Below are 22,285 nucleotides of genomic sequence, written 5' to 3' on the forward strand. Positions count from 1 at the left end.
AATTGGTCATAGTGTTCAGCTATTCAACTATGTATGCCAAACAAATTACAAAATTCTACATTTGTTGTAATCTTATATCAAAGAATATAATTTCTTACTTGGAAAACGGTAGGTCACGTGCAATGACGACAACAGGTACCTTAGATTTTAGGCCAATAATCTCACGACATCCACCCGTCAATCAATGCTATCCTTGTATCAAATTTGTCTAAAGTTCTTAAAACCCGTCCACTTGTCAATGTTCCAATCAAATTCCTCTAAACGTATGTCTCACCCTCATAGCTTGTTTGCGTCGGAAATACGTCAAACTATGGAAGTTAGATGATCTCAAACGAAGGTTACTATTGTAACCCCAGTTCTACGAGTGGAGCGGAGCCCCATAGGGTGGCGCTAGCGCTCCTATTGGTGACCCATGTTGCCATGCCAACAACCAATCTGAAGATAAAAATGTACTCCTTATCGCCTTAACCAATCACAAACCCCCCACCTTACTATAAAGGTGGCTACACCCCAGCAATCTGCTCTCCCAAACTAAGTCAGACAAGCTAGAAAGCCAGAGGCACGGCCCGGAAAAAAAAAACCTATGGGGCTCCGCTCCACTCGTAGAACTGGGGTTACAATACGTAACCTTCGTTCTACATCGTGGAGCTACACCCCATAGGGGGGCGCTAGCGCTCCTATTGGTGACAGGCAGAGCTCCAGCGATGCCTACAATGTACGCGGGCCCGGCCGACATAAAAACATCAACCCACTGGAGGCTAGGGAGTACACAAGCACCACACAGTAGTAAAGTGCAACTCCCTCCACCCGAACCCCAATGGAGGGACGGTCAGGCAATAAGACGGGCGGACGAGGCGAAGGACCGCAAACGGAACGCAAGGGTCCCCTGGTGTCCACCAGGTGCTAAAAACCAAAGGCCGGGCACCCCGCACAGGGGGCGGAACAATGTTCAAGCTGCATAAAACATGGATGTCAAATTGGCCGGGAAGTTTCCATTAGCACAGTCCCGACCAACACAGCCACACCATCTCACTCAAGACTGCCAGGGAGCCAGATGGCACATCCAGTAGATAGTAGCGGATAAAAGGCGACGGCGCAGCACAGATATCTTCCACACACATCCCCTGAAAGAGCGCCACTGAAGCGGCAACTCCTCTAGTAGAGTGCACGCGCACCCGGCCAGGCAAAGGGCGGCCTGCCGCGGTATACGCAGCAGAGATGCCCTCATAAAGCCAGCGAGAGAGGCGCTGCTTGGAAAGGGGGGAGCCCAGCTTGCCCGCGCCATAGCATACGAGCAGCTGAGGCGTGGTCCTAAACTAGGCTGTGCGTCTAATGTAAACAGAGAGCGCACGGACCTGGCACAGGAGATGCAACCGCGCGCCCTCCACCGAGCAGTGAGGAGGAGGAGAAAAGGCGCGCAGCTCCAGAGGCCTAGCACTATAAGAGTGTCTAACCACCTTGGGCAGGAAAACCGGGTTGGGCCTCAGAACAGCCTTACTGCCGTCCCCAGTGATGGTGAGGCAGCCCGGCTGCGTCGACAGCACACACAGATCACTCACTCGCTTACCCGGGGATAATGCGAGGAGCAATGCCGTTTTTATCGACAGCCATCTGAGATCAACGTGCTCCAAAGGCTCGAACGGCGCCTTGCACAGCACGTCCAAAACCAGTGACAGATCCCACTGGGGGGCCAAGGCTCTGACAGGTGGTCTAAGCCGGACCACACCCATCAAAAAACGCCTGACCAGAGGGTGAGCAAATACCGTAGTCCTATCAAACCCCTCATGGCATGCTGAAATAGCAGCCGCATACACCCTAATGGTGGAGGCATCAAGCCACAGGTCCACCAGATGTAGGTAGGAGAGCACTGACTCAACTGAGCAGGTCTCCTTGCCTACATCTTCCTCATCACACCAGCGCACGAAAGACTCCCACTTTCCAGCGTACAGCTTAAAAGTAGAGCCAGCACGCTTGCTCTGAATAGTGCTGATCACAGCCTCGGAGAGACCCCTCCGAGCTAAACTGCGCCGTTCAGTAACCAGGCCACCAAGCGCTGATCCAGAGCCGGGGGGCCTGTACTGTCCCGCCCACCTGGGACAGGGCATCCCGCCTGTACAGAATGAGCCAAGGGCGAACCTGAACCAGAGCCATCAGTTCCGCGAACCATCGCGTGCTGGGACGGTCTGGCGCAACTAGGATCACTGTCCGACGTTCGGACCGTATCCTGGTCAACAGCATAAGAATGATCGCTACTGGGGGGAAGGCATAAAGCAGGCCCTCCGGCCAAGGAGTGTGCGCAATGGCGTCCACTCCCAGCGGAGGGCTGTCCGTCTGACTCAGAGAGAACCAAAGAGGACAGTGAGCATTCTCCCTTGTGGTGAACAGGTCCACTTTCGCACGACCGAAGCGCGCACAAAGATATAACACAATCTGAGAATGCAGCTTCCACTCATTGTGGCGTGGCCCGCCCCTCGACATGAGGTCGGCGCCGACATTCAAGTGGCCCGGAATGTGCTGAGCCTGGAGAGAGCTCAGATTGGAGCTCGCCCACAGCCACAACCTCACCGCCGTGTGGTGAAGAGCCACTGAGCGGACGCCACCCTGATGGTTGATGTAAGCGACCGTGGCACGGTTGTCTGAGCGCACTAGCACAGGGCACCCCCTCAGCGCAGGTGCAAAGTGCTGAAGAACCAGCAACACAGTCTCCAGCTCCAGGAGATTGATGTGCCGGTTCTCACCAGGCGGCCAATGGCCCCCCACGGCTTGGGACAGGCACATCCCTCTCCAGCCGGAGAGGGACGCGTCTGTGAAAATCGGTATGCGGAACGACACCCTTCCTAGAGGGACACCACGCACGATGACGCGCGGGTTCCTCCAGAAAGCCAGGTCCGCAGCCAGGGACCCGGGCAACGTCACCATCTTGAATTTGTCCCTGATGACATTCAGACGAAGACGTGCGAACCAACGTTGTAAGCCACGCATGTGCAGGAGACCCAGGGGAACCACCGCGTGGGCCAATGACATTAAGCCCAGCAAACGCATCACCGTTAGAGCCATGGCCAACCTCCATGGCTGGCAAATTATGAGTGCCTGGGCCAAAGCATCGCACCTTGGCGCCGCCAGGGACGCCCGCATCGAGACAGAGTCCAAATTGAGACCCAGATAAATGACAGACTGACACGGGCGCGGCGCGCTCTTTTCCCAGTTGATGGCGAATCCCAAACCTGTGAGATGAGTCACAAGCTGGGAGGTGTGCGCCATGGCCTGCGCGGCTGACGAGGCGAGGATCAGAAGGTCGTCCAGGTAGGCGAGCACTCTGATGCGCTCGCGCCTCAGAGGTAGAATCGCCGTTTCTAGGCACTTGGAAAATACCAGATGTAAATATAATTTAATGTAATTTATTACTTTATAAATGTTCTTAGCCGGTAGACAAACATACTCCAGGAGCTTGCTCGATCGCCTTGTTGAGAGGGGTCAGGGAAGAATTTTTACAGCTCACTTATCTGGCTCATGGGTGATACTGTTTTTTTGCTTCCCTCTGGAATATGTAGGGGTGGGACGTATGCCTTGTTCTCTGTAAAGCGCATTGTGTTGTCTCTGGGTATGAAATGCGCTATACAAATAAAGCTTTGATTGATTGACGGAGGAGCCAGCGCATAACCGAACGGGAGCCTGGTGTACTCGTAAGCCACACCCTGGACGTCAAAACGCAGAAACCTTCTGTGACCCTCTCTGATGGGAACATGAAAGTACGCGTCCTTCAGATCTATGCTTGTGAAGTAGTCGCCCTGGAGAACGGAGTCCAACAGGTGCTTCACCGTGAGCATACCAAAATGCCATTTGGCTACGCATTTGTTCAGAAGGTGCAGGTCGAGGATGGGATGCATCCTCCCTGTTCGCTTCGGGACGAGGAAGTAACGAGAGTAAAATCCCGCCCCCGAGCGGCTCGGTGGAACCACCGCTATCGCCTCCTTGGATAGGAGCTCCGCTATCTCCGTCTGGAGAGCGCTCTCCTGCCGCAGACCCGAGACCACCCCGGTGAACGACGGCGGGTGGCCAATAAACTGGATCGCACACCCAGACGTCAGGATGCGAAACAGCCAGCGAGGGAGGCATGGCAACTGCATCCACGCCACTCTGCGTCATGAGAGAGGGCCCGCCGCCGTGCGCGGGACGTTAGCCAAAAAGCGATCGTACTCTAGAACGGCCCAGACCGCCACCGCTGGCACTCCCCCACCCGTGGGGGCTGCAGCAGTCCAAGGGGGGCCGCACATGAAAGGGAGGCGAACCGCAGACACTGTCATCACACACCGACTTACTTGAAGTGGGGGCGAGATCAATGTCAGAACAGTGTAAACGTTCTCCTGAGCATGGAGACGTAAGGTCGTAAGTAGCCCGAGAGCTGTTGTGAAAGGGAACTTCCATGTCTGTAGACAGTGGGGTCGCGTTAATGTAAGCACATGAAGAGGCCACCGACCCAGCCTGTGTAGCGGTAGCCCTTGTATCGCCTACAATGCAAGGAAAAGGAGCATCAACTGCCTCTCGGGCTGTGTGCGAGAGTAGCTTAGTCGAATGAGACACAGAGGCTTCTTTTCCCAGTCGTTCACGATGGCGCGGTACACGAATACCGGCGCTCACCGTTGAAGTAGCCGAGAATGCCTTCCCAGTACTACACACCAAGCGAGACATTGGATTAACTCTCTGGCGAGCATTTCTCTTGGAAACAGAAAGTTTAGCTGCTGAAAGCTGACCCGTAGAGTCAGCCCGACAACTTTCCTTGATATCCCCGCCGGGGTAGGAAGAGTAGCCAGGCTAGCGCTAGCTAACTGAGTGGATGAACTGACCCGTAGTGTTTTTGAGACATGACAATGGGGCAGAATCACGCTACCCTCCACAGACCATTTTCTCTCGGCAGAGAGCGGAGGGGCAGGCGCAATCAGCTCAGAACCAGAACCCAGAGACACATTAACCATAGCATCAGACTGTCAAGCATGGAAAGGACACAAGTGACCACCGGTGTACAAAGGAATATGCTCTTTATTGCGGAAACCCCTAATACAGGGACCACAACCATCCTCTAACGTGAGGGGAGGGCCATAGGGAACAATGGCAGCCTGATCAGACGTTAATTGTCACGCAGTAGTGCCGGGCTTCTTCCTCTTCCCCTGCGCTGCAGAACCCTGGCGAGCAGTGGAAGGAGCGTGGGAAGCCTGGGCAGATCACTGGTTCGCGGGAGGGGGACCGGGGGCAGCCCTCGGAGGAGCGGACCTCGCCATCCTCTTCCTCCTTTTCACTGGGACACGGGCGACAGCAGACGGGGTCCTCCTGACCCCGAGATGCCTGGCCACCAGCTTGGACTTCGACCTTGCCGAGGCGTTCCAGGGTTTCGCCGGCGGCAGAGCCGAACAGCCCGGACCGGTAGATGGGAGCGTTCAGCAGAGCCGTGCGAGCTGTGTCGTTCACAGAGGAGACGCCCAGCCACAGCAGGCGATGGTGCACTACAGAGTTAGCCATGACGCGGCCAGTGCAGATCGCGGTAGCCTGGCAGAGCTGCATGGCCGCTCCAGCCGCAGCTTGGAGGTCGGGAACCCGTTCGGGCGATGGCGAGGCGCCGCTGCTCAACTCCGATGCCAAGGTGGTGACCCGGATGGAGATGGACGACACAGCGGCCGTGGCCTGGGCAGCAAGGACGAACATGCGGTCGGAGAGGGTAGCCGCTTGTCGGTCTCACGCCCCGGGAAGCTGGGGCTTCTTGGTATTGCTCCACGCAACCGCGCCAGGAGCGAAGTGGGCGGCAAAGGAGGGCTCAAGCGCCGGGATGCCACCGGAGATGTCTTGCTCGTAGCCAAACACACGCATGGCGTCAGTCCAGGCGCGAACCGGGGCCTTAGCCTGCTGGAGAGGCGCCACCCAGGTACTCTCGACAAACCTGTCCAGATGTGCCATGACAGGGAGGGGCCGCTTGATTCTCCGCGTCGAGAGCTCAAAGCATGAAATGTCCCAGAGATTGGTGCATTTCGCCTCAGGCTCCGACGGGAGGGGGATGCCTATTGAGACCACCGCGCGCTCCAGTATACCGGGGAACACCCTCCGGAATACGAGTGGCTTGGCCCCACCGGCATCCCGGGGCTCAACGTTAGGCATATTCCAAGAAAGATAACGTAAGCTAGCTAAGTTAGCAAGCTAACGTGAGCTAACGATAGCTAGTTAGCTAGCTTCCCGGTCTAGTAGAAAAGTAGCCATGTCACCATGCGACTTTATGAAGAGAGGAAAGCGTCTGCACATCCACTATGCAAACCAGGTGCAAGACCAACAAGGTATACGTAGAAAAAGATAAACAGTCTGCACTCTGGAGCATACATATAACTTTTCAGGAGTTTATTAACGTTTCAGTCCACTGACCTTGGTTGGTCAGTGGACCGAAACGTTAATAGCTTTTTGGTTATGTCACAAAAAAATCCACAAAACTGATATTCTCCAGTTATCATGGCTACATGGGGTACATCTTTGGTTTTGTCCATTTTCATCTCTCATTATTTTATATGTACATTTTACGCTTATAAATGTGTTATTATTACAATAACGCTAAGGTCACATGACCAAAACATCCCAAACACTATCATATTCTCCAGTGAACAAGGCTACATGTGGTACACCTTTGGTTTTGTCCATTTCGGTCTCACATTATTTAATATTTTACGCTTATAAATGTGTGATTGTTACAATAACGTTTAGGTCACATGACCAAAACATCCCAAACACTGTCATATTCTCAAGTTACCATGGCTAAATGGGGCACACCTTTGTTTTTGTCCATTTTCCTCTCTCCTTATTTTATATGAATATTTTACGCTGATAAAAGTGCTATTATTGTAATAACACTTAGGTCACATGACCAAAACATCCCAAACACTGTCATATTCTCCAGTTTCTATGGCTACATGGGGTACACCTTTGATTTTGTCAATTTTCATCTTTTAGTATTTATATGAATATTTTACACTTATTACACCTTTGGTTTTGTCCATTTCGGTCTCACATTATTTAATATTTTACGCTTATAAATGTGTGATTATTGCAATAACGCTTAGGTGACATGAGCAAAACATCCGAAAAACTGTCACATTATCCATCATGGCTACATGGGGTACACCTTTTGTTTTGTCCACTTTCATCTCTCATTATTTTATATGAATATTTTAAGATTAGAAATGCTTTATTATATCAATCGCTCTTAGGCCACATCCCCAAAACATCCCCAAAACTGTCATATTCTCCAGCTAACATGGCTACATAGGGTACACCTTTCGTTTTGTTAATTTTCATCTTTAACTATTTTATATGAAAATTTTAAGTTTATAAAGGCTTTATTATTGCAATAGCTCTTAGGTCACATGACCAAAACACCCAAAACTCGGTCATATTCTCCAACTCTTACCATTGCTAAATGGGATACACCTTTTGTTTTGTACATTTTCATGTCCCATTATTTTATATGAATATTTAACACTTATAAAAGTGTTATTTTGTCCATTTTCGTCTCCCATTATTTAATATTAATATTTTACGCTTATAAATGTGTGATTATTACAATAACGCTTAGGTCACATGACCAAAACATCCCAAACACTGTCATATTCTCCAGCTACCATGGATACATTGGGTACACTTTTTTTTTTTACATTTTCATCTTTTATTATTTTATATTCATATTTTATGCTTATAAAGTCATGTGACCTACCTGTAAGCGTTATTGTAATAATCACACATATATAAGCTTAAAATGTTATTAAATAATGTGAGACGAAAATCGACAAAACCAAAGGTGTACCCCATATAGCCATAGTAACTGGAAAATATTACAGTGTTTGGATGTTTTGGTCGTGTGACCTAAGCATTATTGTAATAATAAAGCCTTTATAAGCGTAAAATATTAATACAAAATACTAAAAGATGAGAATGAGCAAAATAAAAGGTGTACCCCATGTAGCCATGCTAACTGGAGAATATGACAGATGTTTTGGTCATGTGACCTAAGAGCTATTGCAATAATAGAGCATTTCAAAGCTTAAAATATTCATATAAAATAGCAAAAGATGAAAATGGACAAAATGTAAGGTGTACCGCATGTAGTCATGATAACTGGATAATGTGAAATTTTTTGGGATTTTTTGTTTATGTGACCTAGGATGCAATAATAACACTAGTATAAGTGTTAAATATTCATATAAAATAATGTATCCATGTTAGCTGGAGAATATAACCGTTTTGGTTATGTGGTTTGGTTATGTGACCTAAGAATTATTCTAATAATAAAGTATTTCTAAGCTTAAAATATACATATACAATAATGAGAGATGAAAATGGACAAAATAAATGGTGTACCCCATATAGCCATGGTACCTGGACAAAATGACAGTTTTTGGGATGTTTTGGTTATGTAACCGATGCGTAATTGCAATAATACCACTTTTAGTATAAAATATTCATATATAAAATAATTAGAGATGAAAATGGACAACACCAAAGGTGTACCCCATTTAGCCATCATGTTTATCATGCCTCTATTTTATCACAAACACCAAATCACTCACTCACCATTGTAGGCTACCCTGCACTGGTGGGCTGGCCCTCTCTTGGCGCAGACAGCTTGTAGGCTATTTGTTTACAAAGCCCTCATCGGTAAACTCCTCCTCTACCTTAGTAGCCTGCTGTCTTTTACTGATACCAGACGCGATCCTCTAGGTGGCTGCAGCTCCCTTACAGATGTCTGCCTTTTCCTGCTCCAGAGTAGAGACTGACATTTTTTCGGGATTCCCGTGGGTCGGTAGTCGAGACAAAGAGTATGGAATGCCAAGAGGAGACACTCGATTCTGCTATGGAACCAAAATGCCCAGGGGCAGGCGTGCAGGATTGAACCACATAGTGCAGGGACACTATTAAGCGTGGGGTCTGGGGGTCCTCCCTCAGGAAATGTTGAATTTCAGACGAGAGTTTCCTGCATTCTGGTGAATTTTTATGCACCAATTTGCATAGCTGCGCGAATATATTTTGAACAGTGGTTGCTGAAAAAAAGGCAGTGACTGCTATGCTGGCCTACGCTGTCACAATGGCATCAATAAACTGTCCTGCACAGCAGCAGCACCATGGATGTAAAGTAGCCTAGATCACAGCCAAAACCCAACTCTTACACAAATGTATGCTGTCTGCCCAATGGCAGCATATAAAGCCTAGGATATAGACAATAAACTACTGGTGGAATGGTGGTGGAGCAATAGCGGGAGCATTTCAGATTACTAGCGGACCGCTGTCCCTGACGCTAATAATCCGCCAGAGGTCCACTTGCCATTCGATGTGCAAATGGCCAGGAACCCGCCAGCGGATTCGGCCGGAGGTCCGCCAGTTTGTCCATCAGGGACCCGCTATAGGTCCACTAGCCTTGTGTTATATTCCGCCGGAGGTCCGCCAACTCGTCCAGAGTCTCGGGCCTCTTGGTCATGCGCCTGCTTGGTCTCATGGCAGCAGCCCATGTGGTGGACCCACTCAGCCTGCTTCACATGAGAGCATGCCAGGTGGTTCACCCAGCCTTGTCTAGATCCTGTACGACACAGACTCGCCTTGTGTGGATACCTCAAACACTGGCGGTACAACTAGACCGGCACGTCATCCCACGCAGCGTTCCATTATGCCAAGAATCGGAACATGTCACTGTTTTCACCGACGCTTCCCTTGATGGATGGGGGGGGGGGGGGGGGGTGGGCATGTGAGTCTCAGCCATCGGTGGGGTGTGGTCCGCTGGCGAACGGCACCACATCAACTTTCTAGAGCTGGAGATAGTGTGGTTGGTGCTGCAATGTGTATCTAGCCTGGAGGTCCGGTCTTACTGATAAAGTCTTTCAGTCATGCCGGGTCTTCAGGTTTGGCTGAGCCCTCAAGCTCAGCCTCACCCTCATGGAAACCACTTGGTGGTCTGAGCCAACAGTGCTGAAAGGTTCTGCATTTGTGACTGAGTTGCTCCACTTGCGCCTGTATGTAGTCTAGCTGTCTAAATGTGACCAGGTCTAAACTCAACAACGGCACCGTTTTTATACGCGAGGTCCTCGGGACTAACAAAACTGACACACAAGTTCATCAACAGACAGCCAGAGACATGTTTCCAACAATGAATTGTAATCTTTATTAAGATAAACAGGAAGCTGTTGGAGGATTATGGGAGCTATCAATAACATTTGTAATAAGATAATATTATAACCGTTAATCATAGTAATAACATGTTTATTTCAATTTACAAAATATAAAAATTTTATTAGGACTACGTCCGGTCAGTTTAAAAATTACACTAAAAATTGCTGATTACCTGAGGACTAGGGGGAGTTGGCGATCCCTGCAGAGAGAGAGAGAGCAACCAATGTTGGGGGCAGACTAGGAGGGCTGAGCCCAGGGGGGTGCAATACTTAATATACGTCCCATAGCTGGTAAAGTGGTTGAGAAGACGCCAGGGCATGTCCACACACCAGGGGGCCTTTGCTCCTTCTCTCTGGGTCCTACAGCTGCTCCGAGATTCCCTACAGTTTAGCCTGGGACCGCAGGGTACCCAGTTACCATGTGTGGCCACGAGGAGACACTGCAGAAGTCTAAGAAGCAGAAGGAGCATGCAACCTGCACTAACTAAAAGCACTACTACTCCAGTATTACTAATGCATCACACTGTGCTGAGACACACACGGTTAAGCTTTGGTTGAGAGCTTTCTGACTGGGGTCAGCCGCAGCAGTGGGATCTTCCTCTCGTTCTAAACGTACTTTCTCAAGCACCGCTCAAACCAATAGGACATATTTTGTTTAAATGGTTCTCTGTCAAAACTGCTTTGATCTCAGGCAAGCATTTCAAGTCTGCTGGGCTGTCTCATCATCACGAGCCCTTCGTTTGTTCCAAAGGTTGTTGAGAGCACTTTTAGAGCACAGGCTTTGCAGCTGAGTGCTTTTTCCCCCCCGCCTCATATGAGCGGCAAAGAAGCTCGCTTGCACTGGCTGTGCCCAGTGCTTACTTTGGCACAGTGCGTGGAGCACACAGCCACAGTCAGGTCCACTTCCCAGCTCTTGATCTGTTATGGCCCTGGGGAGGTGGGTTCACCGCTCTCTAAACAGCTTCTCTCCCACTGGTTCCTCTCCCACCTGTGCCTACGGGTCACCCTTTGGCTGTCGGAGCACACTCCACGAGGGGTGTGGCTACCTTAGCAGCCCTATTTGGGGATGTGGCGGATATTTGCATGGCGGCTGCTTGGGCACACCATCACCTTTTATCCGCTGTTAACTTATGGATACGCACCCCGCCTCTTGCTGCATCTGTGTTGGGTGGCTGTGTGGTAAGACGCTTCAGAACAATCCTACCTGGACTCCCCGCACATACCTTACCGCCTCTTTTGATTAAAGGCAAGTACATAGCACCCTTGAGTGTGCTTGCAGTACTTTGAGTTTCGGTCCTGGACCGGGCTGACCTACTTGACGAGGTAGGTTCAGCAAGAGTGCATTCCGGTTCGCTGCCAATAGGAGTGAGCCTTGTGGGGCGGAGCTCCACGAAATAGAACGATGGTTACGTCTTGTAACCCCAGTTCTATGAGTGGAGCGAATATAATATATGTATAATAATGTGTTACATTATATTTACATTACAGCAATTTAGCTGATGCTTTTATCTAAAGCGACTTACAATAATTGCATTTAACACAGGAAAGGTCAGTGTACTACTACGTACTTGCCCGAACTCACAAGTGCATCTCCTTTCTAAAACAAGTGACCGTTGAGAATAATCTAGTGCTGAAGTCAAAGTGAAGAATAGCAAACTTGACCATTGTCTGGAGGTAGGAGGGAGCTGTTCTTTTCATTGCCCTGTAGGCTAGTACCATAGTTTTAAATTGGATGAAAGCTGCTACTGGGAGCCAGTGTAGAGGGTGGAGAAGGGAAGTTGTGTGGGAGAACTTGGGGTGGTTGAACACTAGGCGAGCAGCAGCTTTCTGGACAAGTTGCAGAGGTTTAATGGCTGATGCAGGTGCCCCAGCAAGGAGGGAGTTGCAGTAGTCCAGGCGCGAGATGACAACGACAACTTGGACTGCAAGGAAGCTGGGTGTGACCCTGGACGACCAACTTACATAATATGTAAGTCTTATGTATGTTTACAATAATACGTAAACTCTATAGATATATCTGTATCAATTTTATTTTGAAATCACACAAAACCAGTTGGGATAGAGGCTGTAATGAGGAGAGCTAGAATCTGAAACTTTATTTTATTTTTACAAAGAAAAAAAGATGCTTTTATTTAAAAGCGATTTACAATAATTGCATTTAACGTAGGAAATCTTCTTTCTAAAACAAGTGACTAACAGCATAATCTAGTGCTGGAGATAAGTAAAGAACATGGCCTGGAGGTAGGAGGGAGCTGTTCCTTTCACTGCCCTATAGGCTAGTATCATAGTTTTAAAACTGGATGCCAGCTGGTACTATAAATGGTTTGGAAAAAAAATAAGTGTTTTGGACCTTCTTTTTTTTTACGAAAAAAAAAACGTCATTATCACAGAGGTATCAAAATGTTACAGTACATCTGCAACAGAGCATAATAATTCTTATATGATTGTCAGGGAGGTTATCACCATAAAATGTAATTTATCGCACTATGATTTCTCTCCAAAATCTGAGAAAGATGGGAATATTGATCGGTAGGTTGGTGGGGGGGGGTAGGGAGCTGAGGCTGGGGCTGCAGGGAATTGGGAGGATGCAGGGAATTGGGAGGCTGCAGGGAATTGGGAGGCTGCAGGGAATTGGGAGGCTGCAGGGAATTGGGAGGTTGCAGGGAATTGGGAGGCTGCAGGGAATAGCGGTGCAGCGGGCGCATTGTTCCATGCCGGCTGGTCTGGGTTTCCAAATGAACCAAAGTCAGAGTACAGTGGCGGTTGCTCCCCCTGGCCAGGAGCCTGATCAGCGGGGAGGATGACCACAGGGAACTTGAGCTTTGGGTCTGAGGCGTACGGCACATCCAGGTACACCTACAGCAGGAACATGGATAGAATGTTTTTTATTTCATTGCATCTCCACATCTCCCTTTGTAAACAATGACTAAAGAAAGAGGATGTGAGGTTAGAGAGATCGGACGCTGCGTTCCTTTACAATTCTACAAAACAAACATGTATAAGTTTTTTATTTTTATTCCATAGATCAGGGCTGTACATTAACTTTTTTAGCACATAGCACTGGTGCTACAGGGGTTGATGGTTCTGTAGCACAGAGCCAGAAAGTTGTAGCACAGGTATAAAATGTCCATTATCACCTCTACTGAACACAAGTTATGCAGTTCATCACTTAAAACCACCTGGAAAGGGATGTTACTGTACGTATACAATATGAAATAATAACAAATGTTTCAGACAAGCATCTTTAGGTTTTCCCGGCTTTTGATTTTGCGGTGTCTTCATGATTTGGGTTATCTTCTTTTTCATTAATAATTTCAACATATTTTTCCTTTGCTCGTTTGTTTGGGTTTTTCTTTATGATCTGAACAAGGAACCAGTGTTTCCTGTGGAATTGATGTCTTGGTGTGGTGGTGCCAAGCTGAATACAGCCAAAATAAGGAGGATTTCTATACCAAAGCGGGGGTCTGGGCGTCCTCCCCCCAAAAAGTTTCAGAGACCTAGTTTCCTGTATTCTGGTGACTTGAATGAAAGAATGAAAATAACAAAATCATATACAGTTGTTTGAAAAGTATACTGAAAAAGCATGTTTAGCCTACATGAAATATGCTTTCTTTAATTTTGAGTTATGGGGTGAGAATAATAGATAGAATGTTTTATTTAATTTAAAAAGTTATGTTTGATGCCCTTTGAAGCTTAACTGCATACTCATTCCTTCTAAATCATCACTCTTTCTAATCTCTCATCCTGCCCTGTCCCCTTCCTTCTCCTCTCTCTTCTCCTGCTCTCCTCTCAACAACCTCTATCCTCTCCTCTCTCACCTGTCCCTCAACTCTGTGCTGGTCCTGTCTTCTTCTACCACAATCACTGCCTTTTCACATAGCTTACATAAATAATAGGCTAGATTAGGCTACGCTTAACTGATATTTCGTTGCATTTGCTGTTGCTTTGACTGGCACCTTTAGGTGGCTGGAGGAATATTAACGCAAAGCTAGTGTCGTTTCGGTTCAGCCAGCCAAAAAGACAGTCGCTCAATCAGTCAGTCAGGGCAGCGCCTCTGATTCGCATGTTGTAGGCTACTCGTGCTTGTGGTGTGGGCCGTCTCCTTGACAAATGATGCTTGCTGACTGACGGACAGCAGTGTGTAAGCTATGGAGGCTTCGCTTCGGCTCCAACATAGTCTAGGCTACTGGGTGCATGTGTAGCACCACGTCGTGTTTCTAGACTGTATTTTTTAGATAACGTTACATATTTATCACACTTCAACTATAGGCTATTTTTTACTTTTCCGATCAGACAACTGCATGAGGCACTTGCCCGAACAGAGTTTACTGGTCCGGGGGAAGCTCTAGGCTAGCCTACCTGACTGCTCTCACTTCATTTCACCTCACTCGTCCTCCCGGCTTTCATAGCACGTGCGACATATATGTCGCAATGTACAGCCCTGGCCATAGATTATTATAGATTAGATTATTCTTATACTTATATTCTTATATTTAAACATAAACTCTACCACCTCCCTTTGTAAACAGTGACTAACAAAAGAGAAGAGATCTCTATTAGAGCAGGGGACGATATGTTCCTTTACAATTCTACAAAACAATGCGTTTGATCAAATACACACCTTGAGCCTGTACTCTGCTTTGAGGATGCTGCAGTTGAGGATAGATGCAGCGATGTCTTGTGGGAGGTTGAGGACCTTTGTGACGGTCTGTCTGGCGTTGGCCTGGATGGGCTCTCCCACCTCCTTCAGGATCTCTTTAGTGTTGACTCTCCTCTTCCCGCTCGCAAAGAAGCTGTGCTTCGAGTAGAGAGAATACTTGGGCTTAATCTCCCGAGAGGAGTTGTTGTGAATGACAGCCATGACCTTCAGGCCTTCTCCTGCAGAGGGGACAGAGGGGGACATCAGTACATCATGGCAACTATTTGTTTTGGGAATATGTGATCTCCTCGATATGATAATATTACCAAGACATCTTTTTACCACTTAAGAAACATTGCCAAGGTGCAACCGTTTCTCTCTCAGGCTGACAATGAAAGACTAATGCATGCTTTCATCACAAGCAGGCTGGACTACTGCAATGCTCTACTATCAGGCCTACCAAAGAAAGCCATCTCTAAGCTACAAATGATACAGAATGCTGCAGCACGAGTCCTCACTAAGACTAGACGAAGGGCACACATCACACCCGCCTTAAAATCACTACACTGGTTACCTGTCAACTCTAGAATAGACTTTAAAATACTATTACTAGTCTATACATCTCTCCACAGTCACACACCTGAATACATTTCAGACATGCTTGTCAGGTACATCTCAGGTCCTCAGGTACTGAACTCCTAACAGTTCCAAAAGCCAGGACCAAGAAACACGGAGGCAGCTTTCAGTTTCTATGCCCCCAACCTCTGGAACACCTTGCTAGATTACCTAAGAAGGGCTGAAACAATGGAAATCTTTAAGCGTGATCTCAAGACGTACCTTTTCAGCCTAGCCTACAATCCTCTGTATACATTGGTGTATATCCTGTTATGCACTGTACTGTATGTTTATCTAGATGTGTACACAGAAACTGGTTGCCCTGAAACAGGCACGTTCTGTTTTAATATCTGTGTTGCTTTTATGGCTCTGTGTGCTACTAACCTTTTTCTGCCTCCCCTCTCCCTAGCGCCTCTCTCTCTCCCTCCTACCTTCTAACCAGGTCCAGTGGATGCCCCACTGTCACCCGCAGACCACCCTGAGTCCGATAGATACCCCTGTGTCTGCTGTGGATGTCCAGTACAGCCACTAACCCTGTCCTCCTCCCTAGTGTCTCTCCCTCTTATACTCTATACAGGTCCTGCAGGCCACCCTGTAGCAGGTCCCGGAGACCCCCCCTCATCCTCAGCCAAAAATCCACCCTATGGCTCCTGGAAAGCCCCCCTGCCTCCTCATGTCTAGCTCCTTCCCACTCCGTGTTGTCAGTTGTCCCTATCCAGCCAACCCCACCCCTTTTTACCTTTGGCTCTCTGCTTTCTGTTTCCCCACCTCTGCCTTGCAGCATTCTCTATGAGCCTGCTCTGCTAAGTGTTTACTGTGCTTTGTTATATGATTCACTTAATATCATATTAGAGACTACAGGGATAGCTAACACGTAATGGCCTACCATGTAGGCAACTTCTCTGTTACTTTTTGTGCACTCTCCTGTTAGTCATGTCTCTCTTATGAAGTATCTAGCCCATGTTTACTGCTCTGTAGATGTTAGCCAATAGACAAACATTTTCCAGGAGCTTGCTCAATCGTCTCGTTGAGAGAGGTCAGGGAAGAATTTTTACAGCTCACTTATCTGGCCCCTGGGTGGGACCTATGCCCCCCCCCCCATTGCTCTCTGTAAAGTGCATTGTGTTGCCTCGTGTATGAAATGCGCTATACAAATAATGTTTGATTTAATTAGGTGGGCTAGCTTGTAGAAGCTAGCCCAACTTGTGATATTCCCACTATTTCTTTCTTTCTTTCTTTTTCTTTCTTTCTTTCTTTCTTTCTTTCTTTCTTTCTTTCTTTCTTTCTTTCTTTCTTTCTTTCTTTCTTTCTTTCTTATTCTTCTCCCCATTTTTTGTCTCCTTTATAACTTCTTCATAGTTTGTGCTAGAAACTTTATTCAAACTTTAAAATGTTCACGATGTTTAGCTCTTTAACGGATGTATTCAGATTTTTGATATTTTTTTTAATAGTTTTTTAGAAATGTAACTTTTAACACTATTTTTTGTCCCATTGAAACTGCTTGAAACTGCTTTTGGAATGTTCAGAAACTTTGATTTTAGAGTGGTGGCAGTTGTTGCTACTATTTTGTAAACTATTTTGTAAACTGCTGGCACTCCTACAGTTTTGAACGCTCACACACATTTTATATATCAAAATGTTCACACAACTGCGCTGATTTGTACAATGTAAGTATCTAAGCTGTGTGACTTATAGTTTTCGCTGTATGGCGATTTGTTCGGCAACTGCGCTCCCCATTGAAACGTATGGCAACGCACTCTAACTTTTGAGCTGTTAATTTTGCATTTTTACCCTTTTTCTAACTTGTCGCTATGCCTACAGTTTTGACAGCTCACACACATATTATATATCAAAATGTTCACACAACTGTGCTGATTCATACAATGCAAATATCTAAGATGTGTGACTTATAGTTTTCACTTAGAACCATAAACATTTTGGAGCGGATCCGAATCACTGGGCAGATACACTAATGAAAATAAGAACATAACTTGGCCATACTTGGACCATTTCCATTGTTATGGCCAAGTGGATAAGACACCGCTCTAATAGTTATGAGTCCCGGGTGCCAGGGTAAACACTGATTGTATTAGGAAAAATTACATTTTCTTAGCCTGGATCCTGTGTAGCCTATTATATATAAACTGAGGGGTGACTTCAATCATTTCAACTCAGTTACACCAACAAAATGCATTAATGCACGGAGGCCTGTGCTCTCTCAGCACCCTTTCTAGTTGGTGTTTATGTTCCTCACCCTGGTAGTAGCCCATCCTCTCAGTGCTGATGTCCATGGACACTGATCCTGAGGTGAAGAACCTCATCTTCTTATCCTTAGTCCCATGCTGGGGAGTCTGGGAGGAATCACACATACAGTACATTGATACTAATGCTGCAAACTATGTGTTGTACGTGTGTATGGTTAATAATAATAATTATTATTATTATAATTATAATAATAAAAGCATACCATTAGCTCAGGGATGTTGTCCATCGACGTCTTCGAGACGAACGAGAACTCTGTTGTGGCTTTGCTATCAATCCTCATTGATCTACTCAACCTCGCCTCCAATGTGTAGAGAACTTTACCAACGCTGCCTTTGAAGGAGGTTGGCATGTCCCTGGTAGAAATGGCAAGAAAAACAAAACATGATACATGAGTCTGTGTTGGGTCTGTGTTGTTATGTTTTAACTGTAGACTTTAATAGATGTTATAGACAACTGAACAGAGCATGTGCTTACAGAAGTATAGTAATCTAACGTACAGTAAGTATCGATTTCTGGTTCCGGATGCGTCTCTGCACCAAACTTACTGTTGAGGGATCTGGAAGGTGAACGGATAGACATGGATTCCCGGGGTGACCACATTACAGTCTGAAAAACAAGTCATGTTGGGCCAATGAGGGCCCTATCTTTTAGCTTTAAAAGTCTGAAAAGACTTTGTGAAGGTGTTTTATGGATGTTCATGCTTGAGCTTGCAAACCCATAGTTTGTTGTGGCGTAATGATAAGCCTACTACAGCAAACAATGTTTTTCAAAGCCACATATTATCCAATGATTTACTTGCGGTGTTATCCAGTTCTTTAATTGCGTTATTTAATCTTTTTTTTCTTTCTACATTGTTTCGTGTGTGCACAATCTAGCAGTATTTCCTTTCACTTCTTTGTACTTCTTTGATATCATGTGATTCATAAACTTGACTTTGACTTACAAGCTTGTGCACTTTCACCCGTTATCAGTGGTTGATAGTCTTGTCCTGGGGAGAGACCAGTGTTAAGAGAGAGACCAGTGTTAAGAGAGAGACCAGTGTTAAGACTGGGCACAGTGGTGAGACTCAAATGCGGGACACAGGACCAGGCAGAGGAAAGGTCAAAGTTCAAAGTCTTTACTTGAGGAAGACGAACAGTAATCCACAAAAAACCCAGGGTGGGCACAAGGCCGGCAGAATAGGTAGGAGGGAAATAATATATACACACGAGGAGAGGGAAGACAATGAGACACAGGTGAACCACATTAGGGCGGGGCAGGTAATCACACAGGCAGGAATTTGGGTCAGGACATGGTCATCTGAGGAGGAAACGAGAGAAGGGTGAACAAAAACAGGAAGTGAACCAGAGGAGCCAAACATGACTTGAAAATAAAAGCTTGACCAGAAAACATGACAGACAAATGACAGACATCACAACCAGTGCACAGTAGTCAAGTCCAAGACTAATGTGACGACACCCCAGCCAGTAGACAGATGGGGCCCACATGGGTGCCACGCGGGCTGCCAGTATCGGTCCCATCTGGGTTTGTCCGCGGTTTCCAGTGGCCCCACCTGGGTTCCACACATAGGCTTGAAATGGGATCTAACCAGGCCTTAGTCTGATCCCACTTCAAGCCCATGTGGGCGGGACTCAGCGGTCAGACCATGGCCGTTTCTCAATTCCAAGTACGTGAAGTTCGGACTTGCGTCCTTGCTAGTCCGGACTTGGGAAGTTCGCATCAGAGTATGAACTTCCAAGGACGGGAGGACGCAAGTTCAGTCATTCAGCAATTAGGACAGCAGCGTCCTTGTTGACGTCTCCTTCTCAGCTTGTTTTGTGTGGACACCGGCAGCCGCCATTGCTAGGATTTTGAAAAGCGTTTTAAACTGTTTTAAAGTAAATATCTTTACGTTTTCATTGCTTTTCATGCGGACAATTATAACAATTGAAACCAATGATCTGGCCGTTTTATCCAAATAACGTCCGTTTATACTAGTTTAGATAGATTATTTAGATTGGCATTTTCAATGGTGTTGCCCTAACAACCGTTCTTTCTGGGATGTCTCAAGTCCACACAAGTCTGCTCCGATGCATCCTCGATAAAATGGGCGGAGCAAGAACACATCCTGACATCTGATGCGGACTTGGGACTTGCGTACTTTTGTACGGACAAGAACGCATATTGAGAAAGGGCCTAAGACCCCCTACAGGTGCTTTCAAGTCTTTAAAATCACCTCAACATCAAATAACCTTTAACCTTTAAACAGGCTCAGATCACAATGTTATGTCTTACAGACTTTTAGAGGCTATAACGTCTTAGAGACTATACATTTCATATTGGTAGGCTAATATTATTTTATGTCTATTTTTATGTGAAGCACTCCGTGCATGCATACTCTCTGTTGTAAATAGCTGCATTAATTTGTATGAAAGGTGACAAATACTTTATTGAGACAGTATGGAAAAATGACAAATAATTTGGCAGTGACTTCCAGTATTCGTGGCCAGAAGTACAGATTCCATGCATTTTAGCCATAAATACCTTATACTGTTTTGGTGTTATGGTTAGGGTTTTAGGGTTATTATAGGGAATCCGAGTTATTTGAGAAAGTCCTATAGACGTATTTGATTATGGGTGCTCTACCGTATTATACACAACACAGCTAGGGGCAGAACATAATCCAACCGAGTAAACATTGGGAGTAAACATTTTAGTCACGTAAATATCTGGTCGTGACAATGAAATTATCTTTTTGATTAATTTTCGTAACTACTTCGTAGTAGGCTACTTTCGTAACTACACAAAGTATGATAGGCATAGGCTACTGGGTTGCAATGGCATCATAACTCAACTATATAACTTACCTTGGGCTTTCTGGTCTTGGATAATATATTGTTTCATGCTAAAGTACTTGTCTTTGGAATGGTACACCACTACAACCTTCCCATGATTCTCGGTCCACAAAACCTCAGCTTTCCCTTTCGCCTTTATGAAAAGAGAATTGATTTCGCAATCTTTTGCCAATTCCAGAGTTATTCGTCCAGAAATATAATCGCCGCTGGAAAAGGTGTTGCCTTCATTAATGGCATCATAGGTCACTGAAATATTCTTTATAGTGCTCGACATGATATGTCAGGTTAGGAAAGTTCGACGTTGAAAGTGTGGTGAAGTCTTGTGTGGTGTTATGACAGGGGCGTTACCTCAAAGACCCTAAAGCGCTTCAATACTAATAGTATCCAGCTGCAGCCGTGCAGCCGCCGAAATAGGATACGATAAATAGGACACCGCAGGTTTTCTGGGAATTAGAGTCCACTACAATCCACTACAGCCTATATGCTAGTTGTCATATATGTAATCATCCAGATTTGTGACAAAAGATTAAAAATGACACTAAAAATGACCTCAGTGATTGTAGCTAGTATAGCGAGCTAACGTTAGCTAGCTAGTTAGCTAAGCGCTGTAAAGTTACTCGAAGACTACTTTTCATTTATTGACATATGTAGGGGCATATGTAGGTAGGGTGTTCCAGAGGTTGGGGGCATAGAAACTAAAAGCTGACTGTGTTTCTTGGTCCTGGCTTTTGGAACTGTTAAAAGTTCAGTACCTGAGAATCTGTATGTGTCTGTCTGTCTGTATGTGTGCATCTGTCTGTGTACATCTGTCTGTATGTGTACATCTGTCTCTGTCTGTCTTTGTGTGTTTGTCTGTGTGCATCTGTCTCTGTCTGTCTTTGTGTGTTTGTCTGTGTGCATCTGTCTGTATGTGTCCATCTGTCTGTCTGTCTGTGTGCATCTGTCTGTATGTGTCCATCTGTCTGTCTGTATGTGTGCATCTGTCTCTGTCTGTCTGTGTGTTCATATGTGTGCATGTCTTGCCTCTGTCTGTCTGTGTGCATCTGTCTGTATGTGTCCATCTGTCTGTCTGTATGTGTCCATCTGTCTGTCTGTGTGTGTGCATCTATGTGCATCTGTCTGTCTGTATGTGTGTGTTCATCTATGTGCATCTGTCTGTCTGTATGTGTCCATCTGTCTGTCTGTATGTGTGCATCTGTCTCTGTCTGTCTGTCTGTGTGTTCATCTATGTGCATCTGTCTGTCTGTATGTGTGCATCTGTCTCTGTCTGTATGTGTACATCTGTCTGTCTGTGTACATCTCTGTCTGTCTGTATGTATGCATCTGTCTGTCTGTCTGTGTACATCTGTCTGTGTACATCTGTCTGTCTGTGTACATCTCTGTCTGTCTGTATGTGTGCATCTGTCTGTCTGTCTGTGTACATCTGTCTGTATGTGTGCATCTGTCTGTATGTGTGCATCTGTCTGTATGTGTGCATTTTCCCGAGTGTGCATCAAACACCATGTTTGCACTTGACTGAAGCACATTCTCCTGCGAGTATACGCACACAATATTATTCTTTTGGCGATTATTATTTTTCCAAGACAGATAGGTAAGAGGCAATTGCTGGATTTTGATACTTTAATGACACATCCCATCAATTCGCAATGAACGTAGGCTACTTGTTACTACTGACAGTGATATACCACGACCTGAAAAAAAGTTTTTGATTTGGGGACTATGATGTCTGGCTATCATAGTTTGTTGGC

General features: G+C 46.2%; 1 protein-coding gene across 1 annotated transcript; it reads right to left on the reverse strand.

The window, feature by feature from the left end:
- Positions 1–9,770: 9,770 nt before the first annotated feature.
- On the reverse strand, positions 9,771–18,325 carry LOC311325469 (arrestin domain-containing protein 3-like; the record flags this gene model as incomplete). The annotated part of the gene is made up of 7 exons (XM_084458186.1): positions 9,771–9,821; positions 11,046–11,102; positions 12,900–13,040; positions 14,806–15,062; positions 17,693–17,789; positions 17,906–18,056; positions 18,249–18,325. 7 exons carry the CDS (start codon positions 18,323–18,325, stop codon positions 9,771–9,773), a joined length of 831 nt encoding a protein of 276 aa, XP_084314312.1.
- Positions 18,326–22,285: the final 3,960 nt, after the last annotated feature.

This window comes from Borostomias antarcticus, assembly GCF_949987555.1.
Source record: "Borostomias antarcticus genome assembly, chromosome: 24".
Lineage (NCBI taxonomy): Eukaryota > Metazoa > Chordata > Actinopteri > Stomiiformes > Stomiidae > Borostomias > Borostomias antarcticus.